At 38.3% G+C, this 10,613-nt stretch overlaps 1 protein-coding gene across 4 annotated transcripts in view; it reads left to right on the top strand.

Moving 5' to 3' along the window:
- Positions 1-9,329, top strand: part of SPAG9 (sperm associated antigen 9) — a 134,686-nt gene extending 125,357 nt beyond the window's left edge. For all 4 annotated transcript variants that reach the window (XM_082604422.1, XM_082604421.1, XM_082604423.1 and 1 more), the window contains 2 exons: positions 3,196-3,345; positions 5,695-9,329. In XM_082604422.1, coding sequence (XP_082460548.1) covers positions 3,196-3,345; positions 5,695-5,810 — 266 coding nt within the window. In that variant the 3' untranslated portion in view covers positions 5,811-9,329. The remainder of the gene's footprint in view (positions 1-3,195; positions 3,346-5,694) is intronic.
- The last annotated feature ends 1,284 nt before the right edge of the window (positions 9,330-10,613 follow it).

Raw genomic sequence — 10,613 nt, forward strand, 5'->3', positions numbered from 1 at the left:
CAACCCCTGCATTATTCAAGGGCCAACTGTAATTGCCTGTCCCTTGGTTCCTCTCCCTAGTCTAATACTAAGTACTGAAATTACGGATAATTCCAGTATAGCACATGAAATGTTCTGTAACGGAGGTATGAATAAAGTGCTATAGAGATACTTGATAGAAGCTGTTTTGGAATCTCTCCTCTACCCCAAAAACAAACTTGATTTTTATTTGGAGACTTCTTTACTTTTGAAAAGCAATGGTATTATTTTGTCACTGCAGAATACCGAAAATGGTTTTGGCCTCATAAAGGAGATTTCTAGAAAGAAGTCCCTATCATCAAGGCTATATTCAGGAAGGGATGGAAAATGTGCTCTGATACCTTGAGCGCTGTGGCAAAAAACAGCAGGAGTCCCGGGGTCTGGGCCTTTACCACTTGCCTTGTTGTCTTGAGCAAATTGCTTAACCTCTGATACTCATTTCTTTATTCCCTAAGTGGATGTGATTAATATCCGCTCTGCCAACCTCATTTGTTGTAAAGACTAATGAAAGGGCTTTGGGAACTCTAAAGCACCATCCAGATGAAAGGTGGCAGTGATGACGTCCAATGAAAAATGTTCTGTCCCTTGAGAATACTAAAGTGCTGTTACTGATCATCTCTAAGCAGGACCTATGTTTGGGGTTTTTTTTCCCTGTAAGAGGCAAGTTTAGGAGTTAGACAAAGTTCAAATCTGGCTTTGCCACACCAACTGTGATGTTGGACGTGGTGGTATCTCAGTGTATTAGTCAGGGTTATGCCGAGGAACAGAACCAATAGGGTATGTGCGCGTGCGTGTGTGCGTTCGTGTGTGTGTGTGTGTGTGTGTGTGTGTGTGTGTATGAGAGAGAGCGAGCGAGTGCAAAGAGGGGGGGAGAGAGAGATTGATTTAATTTAAGGAATTGGTTCATGTGATTATGGGGGTCGGCAAGTCTGAAATCTGCAGAGAAGGCTGGCAGGCTGGAGGCCTGGGAAAGAGCTGATGTTTGCAGCTCAAGTGTAAAGGCAACCCGGAGGCAGAATTCCCTTCTCCTTGAGGGACCTATCTTTTTCTCTTAAGGCCTTCAGCTGATTGGCCCACCCACATTATGGAGAGTAATCTGCTTTACTCAAAGTCCACTCATTTAAATGTTCATTATTTCTAAAAAATACCTTCACAGAGTTTGAGCAAATGTCTCGGCACCCGAGCCAAGACATTTGACACATAAAATTAGCCACTATAATTTTTCCCTAGGATGTTCCAAAGATTAAATGATTAAATGTATATAGTATAGGGTTGGCACATGGTACCCTAACCAATTATTCAGTATTCTTAACAACATGGTAATGAACTTCTTGAAATGTACATGTATATTTTTGTATAGTTATTTCCTCAGAATAAACTTCTAGAAGCGGAATTTTTTTTTTAATTTATTTTTTGGCTGCGTTGGGTCTTAGTTGTGGCACGTGGGATCTTTCATGGCGGCCTACGGGCTCTTGTTGCAATGCACAGGCTTCTCAGTAGTTGTGGCGTGCGGGCTCTCTAGTTGTGGCATGCAGGCTCCAGATTGCGTGGGGCTCTGTATTTGTGGCGCAGGGGCTTCAGAGCATGTAGGCGGTGTAGTTGTGACGTGCAGGCTCAGTAGTTGTGGCACATGGGCGCATGCCCTGCAGCATGTGGGATCTTAGTTCCCCGACCAGGGATCGAACCAGCATCCCCTGCATTGCAAGATGGATTCTTAACCACTGGACCCCCAGGGAAGTTCCTTTTCTTGCTTTAAAAAAAAAAAAAAAAAAAAAAAAAGAATGCCGTAGAGTCCCCTTTGAGTCTCCTTTGTATTTTCTCTAATCCCCTTCCCTTCCTCCTTTCCTGTCTATCTGTAACCACTATCCTGAAGTTGAAATGTATCCTTCTGCCCATGTTTTTGTATTTTTACTACATTGGAACATATCTATAAACAATGTGTAGTATTTTTTGCATTTTTAAGTCTTATGTTACATATATATTATTCTGCAACTTATTTCTCATTTTTGAGATTTGTTAATATTTATGCATAAAGGTCTAGTTCATTCATTTAACCGTGGTAATCTAGTATCTGAATAAATATGCTACCTTTTATCCATTCTCCTATAGATCAACTTCTAGGCTTTTTCTCTGTTTTCCCTCCACTATTAAAGAACAGTACTGCAGTAGACCTTCTTGTGCATATGGGAGAGACTTTTCTGTTGGGTATAAATCTGGAAGTGGAATTGGCAACATTGTTGTTTGTTGGCCAGTTGGCCCTAAGGATTAAACCATTCAGGATGGCCTTAATATCATACCACTGTGCTCTTGCTTCTGTGGCAAAACTAACTAGTCTGCTAACAGAAGTTATCTCTAGCAGGCTTGATTTCTTCTAGAGTATAATTGAATAATGCATGAATGAGGCACTGTGAAAATAAATCAAACTGTCCTATCCATGTCCAACATAAATTAATTGTTTATAAAGTGTTTCACATCATGGGACTCTGTCCTGTTATCACCTAAAAGCATGGTCTGTGTAGTTTGACCAAAGGACAGCAGACCTGGCAAGAAAAAATACCCCACACTCATAGAGGTTATAGTGTGAATGATATTTCAAGGTTTCTCTCTATCATTTCATGCTTAAAGATTCTACATTAGAACTTAAATGTTAGAACAAATTACACATTACCCAGTAATTTTATTTGCATAATCTAAATTAAAAATAAGATGTACTTTTCTTAAATATGAGGAAACCATGGATTTGAAATCAATTCAAATATTAATTATGAATATCCAAATTCTTAAGGCTGAAGTTGAAGACTTTTCTCAGTCTCTTACATAAACACACATGTACCCTTCCAGGGGAGAGATCTTTCCACTACCCCTCAGATAAAACAATGTAGATTATAATAGTCTGAAGCAGGCAGCTAAGACCAGCTGAGCCATATACAGATTTCATATTGAATTCTGGACCTATTTCTGTTTTGGTACAAAATAGCTTTACTTGGATTTCAAATTGGGCTTTCATGACCTTTATAGATGTTTTCTGATCATGCAGAGGCTTCTAACATCCCCAGTACTTTGGCTGTATTAGAATGTACTTACCTTGTTCAGCTTTCTGAAAATATTCAGAAAAAATGAGTCTCTCCCACCCCAATGCTTGATAAGTAATATTCACTTCTGTTCCTGTATAAATAGGTCAAGTCATCAGCCCACAGAGCGGCAGCAGTGGCACAGATCTAACAGTTGACAGAGCAGGGCCATCTGCACAGGAGCCTGGCAGCCAGACACCCTTGAAGTCTATGCTTGTCATCAGTGGAGGAGAGGGCTACATTGACTTCCGAATGGGTAGGTCATTGGTTCTGGGGGCTTCGTTTCCACTGTTCCATGATGTGGATTTTCACCCACAGTAAGCAAGAAACTCGGATACATGATTTCTAAGAGGTTTTCTTTGAACTCTTTACTTGGAAAATGATTTTATATTTCTTTTTTCCCTACTTTCATGATTTTTTTTCCTTTTTATACCAAGGTGTGTTTATTTGAAGGAGCATTAGAAAATAGCAGGGTTTGGTCGTATGTTGAGGTATATGTGAAGAGCACATGGAGTCAGAAGGCCTTGGGGAAATCATTCAAGCTCCCAGAACCTCAGTTTCCTCACCTGCAAAGTGGAGAAATAAAAATACTTCATAAAGTGTTGTTTGTAACCAAATTCATTTCATTTGTTCATTTTCTCACCTTACAAAGAATAACTATCTACTGTGTACCTGTTAGCCTTGAGCTTGAGATACAAAAACAAATCAGACAAAGTCTCCCTCCAATAAATTATAGAACAATACAGAGATAGAAACATGTTAATAAGTTACAGTGTTACAGATGCTCTGATGGGGAGTAGTCAGTTTTTCCTAGGGGTAGGGGAAGAAGGAAGTCAGGAAATGATGCTTGAGATGAGTCAGCACTGAGGAGCATGAGTCTGAAGAATTGGGGTGGGGATGGTATGGGGAAGGCTGGGGAGACTGGCATTCCAAAGTAAGAGATAGCTTGACCAAGGCTTAGAAATGTGAAACCACCTTAGATGAAGAACAACTACTTAAAAATGACTGGAGCATGGAGTAGAAGCAAATATAAATTTGACCAGAGATAAATCTAGAAATGGAGGGAGGGGCTGGATTATGGAAGGCCTTTATATACCTCATTAAGGAGTTTGCACTTTAAAGCAAAGGAAAATTATTGGAGGACTTTTAAATAGAAGAGCAGTATGATTAGATGTGTGTGTAAATGGATTAGAGGTGTAAGACTAGAGGTAGGGAACGGGTTAGGAAAAAATAAATGAGTAAGGTAGAAACAGTAGGAGTAGACTAGCACTATGATGGGGAATTGGTAACTAACAGAATGTGAAGGAAGAGGTAGTGATCCATTTACTTAGAGTTAATGACTATCAGAACAGAAGCAGCAGATCTGGAGGGAGTGGAATGAGGAGTTCTGTGTTGGACATGCTGACCTTGGAGTGCGTGGAAGTTGGGAGTTATCTAGGTGGACGATGTCCACCGGGCTTTTGGGTATAAGGGTTTCATATCTCAGGAGGGAGGAATATGAGGACTACTGACATGCAGTGGTACTAAAAGTCACAAGGGTTGATGAGTTCATCCAAGGAGAATATGTAAGGGCCAGAAGAAAAGGTTCTAGGATAGAACCCTGTTTTAATACTCCATTTAAAGAATCATTAGAGCTTATGAAGGGATCTAAGAAGCAATGGCCAGAGAGGTTTCAAAGAAAACACAGGGAATTGATGTTTGTGAAAGTGTAGTGCTTTGTAAACTGTAAAGCACTGTGATGTATATTTATTTATTTGCTATAAACAAAGGAAGCTTTTGGACTGGCCTAAAATCACAATGATTGAAAAAGTTTCTAAACGTAAGGCCTTAGAGAATATAATGTTGTAGACTGGTGACTAATACTTTAGCTTTAATTCTGTTAAAAAAAAAGAATATAAAATTTAGGGTCATATAAATGACAGTGTGCCACATGTAATTAGTATAAACTAAAATTTCTGATGCAGAAGGCTTGTTGACACATTTTTAAGGCAGGGCTTTTAATGTTAAGTTTAGAAATGGTGGTGTCAGTAGGAATGGAGTCACTTCAAAGTGAACTGACTGTTGGTGCAGAATTCCTTTATAGAGAGAGATGGCCTTCACTTGGCTGGGTGATTTTTGGAACTTTTTCTTCGATTGCAATATGGTAGTCTGAACCATACTAAAGAGTATGTCAGTAAAATCTTTATGTGGTCTTTTCATTTCCACTAAAAATTTCTTCCATTTTGGCTCCTAAAAATAACGTAAAATTGCTTAACCAGGTTTGTCAGTATCTCTAGGTAATCCAGCCTGAAAAGCAGAATTTGTCTTAAAGCATAGGTTGATTTTAATAGTAAGTATACTTTTTAAAAATTGAATTTGATCTTTTTTTTTGTTCCGTTTCCTTTTTCATATCCTGTAATATTTTAACTATGAGAAATCGATCACAGTAGTCTTTTTCAGAAGTTAGGCAGTGCAGATTGTGACGCATGGCATTTCTTTTACTGTGTTCTCTGAAATGGGCGTCAGACAAGTTCTATGCATGCTGCTCATGGACTAACCATGAGTCTGATGTGCATCAGCCTGTATCTTCAAAATGCTTAACCGGAGTCTCCATTTCATCCACCAGGTGATGAAGGTGGAGAATCAGAGCTTCTTGGAGAGGATCTTCCACTCGAACCTTCTGTCACCAAAGCGGAAAGGAGTCACTTGATAGTGTGGCAAGTGATGTATGGTAGTGAGTGAACCCATAGGAAACAGGTGGCGATGGGGAAGCCATCTCTCCTGCATGGTTTATTTTCCCTTTTTCCCTTTATTTAATGCTCTCTTTGTGAAATAAGTTTCACCACATAATATATGAGCATTTTTTTTCTGTTAACTATGCTATAAAATCTGTCCTACTGTAACAATACAGGAACTAGCTGTTTTACTGCACCAGTGTTATAGGCAATTTCAGTATATTATGAACAAATCAAAGAATGTTTACTTTCTGCAAACTGGTGAATTTTAGAAAGCAATCCAGTTGTGGTTTACTCTGCCACAGCTAATGTCACTTACTTCATTTGATGGGGTCACTTTTTAGCTATCACTCATAATGGAATTAATGGAAACACTTGATAAATGAAACTGTACCATTAAGTACAATAGTAAAGTTTTCCCCAGTGTATTATAAAATTGACACAAACTAATATCAGGTAGATTATCAGGATTTATCTAAATGTCCCGAGAGGGCTAAAAGCTAACTGTAAATTACTTTAACTTTCACTTTCAAATCTGACAAATCTTGTTTATATGGTATATAAAACTTTGTTTTCATCAGATTTTGCGGGGGGGGTTTTATATTAAAGAAATTAAGACTACACTATTTAAATAAAAGTTTCTTGTTTCTGACTTATTAGAGCTCTAAAGTTTATGAGGCCTGCTTCTCTGAATAGTCTGTGTTTTTTTGTTTGCTTATTTGTTTGTTTTTGAGACTAGTCTCACTCATTTTCATACCGACATGTTTGAAAGGTTTATTATTTATAAGGCTTAGAAGATACACTTCAGCAATGGGAGGATTTTTTTTTTAAGGAAATTGTGTTTTGGATTTCTTGTATCAGTGGATGATGGTGGTTGGATGAGTTTTTTTCCGTGTAAAAAATTCACTTGTTTACCAGTTGTTCTTGGACTGCTCTTATCAGTTAGTAAGAGTAAAGCTGTCGTGGTGATGGAGTAATGGCCTAATGAGCTGAACGAGAGATTTAATTAGAAACGGTGTTTTCTCTTGTTCTGTATAAAACTATACAACTGCCAGTACTTGATATTCTGTATGTAAATGGTATTTAAGCTTTTGTGCCCTTGTGAGATTAAAATGCCATCCTCAATGAAGAAGACTTTGAAGGAGAAGAAGACAAAGCCAAAACAGCCTAAAGTAAAAGTTGACATTACAGTCTTCTCACTCACAATTGCCCATTTAAAAAACAGAGTCTGGGTATAATTGATTTTCTTGTTTAATAAGTTTTAAAAAACCATTATGCTGCAGTTTTTTTCCCTCTCAGACTTCTTGAAAATTTATGATTTATCATTCTTAATCCATTATGTTAAGCAAAACTAAATATAAGTTTAAGCACTGTCTTAAAATATGAAGTTATTGGACAAAGGCCCCCCAGTCATCGGAAGGACTGCTTCAGGAAAAGGAAACAACAAAAGTCTCAGATTGTCTAAGCATCCTTAAGGACCAAGGACTCTTTTCTGAACTGTAATGGAAAGATATTTGTAAAAAGTACTACCAGTGTGTTTTAAGCATATAGATGATTAGGCTAGATTATAAAGTACACAGGATTTAATGCATCAGAGGAGGCCTTTGGATCCATTTGGCCACAGGTGTCTATAAGCACATTATGTACACAGTACAATTGTGGCCACTTTAGATGGCTAGGAGAAAAAAAACTCTTTTGGTAAAAGCTGTATTAAAAGGATAATTTTTTTACTTGAGCTACTTAGTCACTTTTTTCAGGGCACCAAAACTTAGGTCACTTTTCCGTAGCTTATAAGCTATGTTTTTATTTTATTTTATTTTATTTTATTTTATAAACCTGAGCCATTGTTGGCAATACCTTAAAAAAAACCCACATTATTAAATATTTTGGAGGAATGTTGTATAAATTCACAAAAAAGAGACACCAAAGTGTTCGGGAATTTTAATCCCAAGAAGTAAACATCCCAGAATCAGACCCCATGTACTGTTCGGTCTTTTACATGTTTCTATGACTGACTGTAATTTAGGAAATCAGGAGTTAAAGATGAAAAATGCAAACATGTTACAATGGTTGTTTATTGCTGTTTTTAAGCTTACCGGCTTTAACTTAAGGAATATAGGTGTGTAGTTATTTTATCTGAAACTGTCAGTTATCTGTGGCCCTGTTAACTTCAGGGACTAGAGAGTACAGAAATGTCTGTAAACTTTGTTTTAGGAGCTTTTGTCTTTATGTTTGTGATTTCGGTTAAATATTTTTTGCAGATTGCTTTACTTCCACCTTTTCCCCAACAATAGGCTTATATTCTTGTAGCGTTCACTTTGGTCAAGGTGGTAGCCTTAGAAAGAAAATGCCAAAATGTAAGCTTCTTGTAAGCAGCGAGTGGTTGGTGTAATTGCCTGTAGCTACCACATCAGTGGTAAAGAAGAGGCTTGAGTACCTCAGGTTGGTCTCTCCATGTAAAAAAAACTACCCCTATTGGAAGAAATAAGGAATACCTGAGAATTTTCTCATTCTGTTATGTTTGGGTTATGTGTGATGCTGAACCATGTGAAATTGCCGATGTTCAAACAGTGCTGACTTACAGAACTGACAGTATCGTATACATCAACGTAATACTCACTGCTCGATGCAGGTTAAAATCCCTGTGAGGCAAAGGGATAATATTCTTTAGGAATTCACTTTTGAGTGTTTTTTTCTAATTTGTGTGGATCTAAATTTTTTAAATAGGAATGAATATCTTAATAGCTGCAGCTTGTTGAGAATGTAAAACATTTTGAGTACAAAATATGCAGCACATAACTTTTCACATGAAGCGTGTTTGCATAGAAAAGGTTAAAATACATTCTCTCAGTTTCTGTGTTGTTCATTTCTTGTAAAGGTCTTCCTACGTGTGAGAATGGACCCTTTAACATAGGTTGCCTTAGTGACAAAACAAAGCAAAACAATTGTCTCATAATACTAACTGTCCTAAAGAACGTGTGTCTTGCAAATGCTGTGGAACTGAATATTTATTTCCTTGTGAGTATTATGACCATTACCAAAGGATTCAACCAGATTTAGGGCTCTTCTTAATTGATCATGTTGAGAAAGGGACTCGTTTTGGTCCCAGTTTGTACTAAGGGAAGAGAAGAGAAGAGAGAATTAAATGTGGAAATCATAAATGCTTTTCTAACAGGGTTATGCTATTTTGTAACACTAAATGTCTTTTCTTTAAAAAAAATTAAGCTTTTATTATTAATTTTGTCATACGTTTCTCAACACTTGAATATATTTTAGCCGTTTTATGGTCTGAATTTGTTTTTTGTCCAGGACATTTTACTCAGAATTTTACTTGCCTCTATAATCTTAGAAATGGGTTCTAGAGGGTCCCACTTGCTGTTTCTTTAGAGGCTGATGCTTCATTTCTATGAGCAAAAAGCTCATTTAGCAATGTAGTTATTTCAGTATTTATTTCTATTATGGAATCCCTGGGGTTCGGAATGTAACTTTGTACATGAAATATATATAAATATGTATATGAAACATGTATGAGGAGTGTTTTGTTTTGTTTTTGCCTTTCCTAGGGGTCTGACCTTGATTTATATTTGAAAGTCCAATAATCATCTCCCATCAAACATGTCATTTCCAAGGGTCAGGACTGTCGCCATTTGGCACTGGCTGAGGGTAAGCAGTGAGCAATACATGAAGAACATGTTTGCTTGGCTCACGTGTTTAAGTGACATATGAATAATAGACAATAGGGCTTTCTAGAAATGTGGGCGAGCTGAGTAACAACCCACACATGATACCAAGGCCTACCATTTGCCAGATTACTCAGGAATAAGAGGCAGGCTGTAATGTAGATGTTAATAATATGGTGTGCTTATTGTGACCCATTTGCTTGGGAGAGACTCCGGAAGGAAGGATGATTATAAAACTGACCACGTGGTAGCACAGTGTGAATCCATATTCAGTACAGTGGTATTTAGTCTAATGTCACGTGCTTTGTTTACAAGATGGTGGGGTTCTGACATGATGGTAAAAGTAGTCCTGATTGGCATGTGATAGGACAGTTCACTAGATGAAGGCACAGCCACCTATCCAGTGAGGTTGCATGCTCTAGAATATAGTGAATAGCCTGTCTCATTCCTACTTTACAGGACCTAACCTAACTGCCCCTTAGTCCTTTGGGGCCTGCCAAGTCACTGTTTTGGAAGCTTTTTCTGAGCCTCATTTAATCATGTCCGTGATTCAGCCAGTCTCTAGTGAGAGACTAGAGTAACAGCCCAGGACAGCAAACGTTCATATTAATTTTATTGAGGGAACAGGACAGGAGCCCTCTAGTCTTACCTGGAACTGTAGCCCTCAGTCCCACCCAGTGGTGAGACTCTCTTTCAAAACTTAGTGGAAAGATACTGCCTAAACCTCCGAGCTCTTCCTCACCAGCCCCAAGGCCTCCCACACTTGGTGTGGGCAGGAGAGCCCTGGTGACCACAAAAGCACGGACTCCATCTTCAGCAGTGGCCAGTATGTTAGGAAAGGTATTGTAGTTAGGGAACTTCTCAGAATACCTTAAATATTTGGTAATTAATACAGTTCAGTTTTACAACTCACTTCCTTTAGAGACAGTGGTATTGGTGGGAAAGAAGGCAGTAAGTCCTGAGCAGGCCCTGCCCCTACTGTGACCCTTGGCCACTCAGTTTAACACAGTACTCCACAGCCACCCACAGAGGCATGACACTACCCCAGGCCTGTTGAATTGACTCTCTTATGGGGTCTGGACCCAGGCATCTGTAAAGTGTCATAGGTAAGCATGACGTGTTGCTTAGGT

This window comes from Mesoplodon mirus (genome assembly GCF_964341445.2).
Source record: "Mesoplodon mirus genome assembly, chromosome: 18".
NCBI classification, from domain to species: domain Eukaryota; kingdom Metazoa; phylum Chordata; class Mammalia; order Artiodactyla; family Ziphiidae; genus Mesoplodon; species Mesoplodon mirus.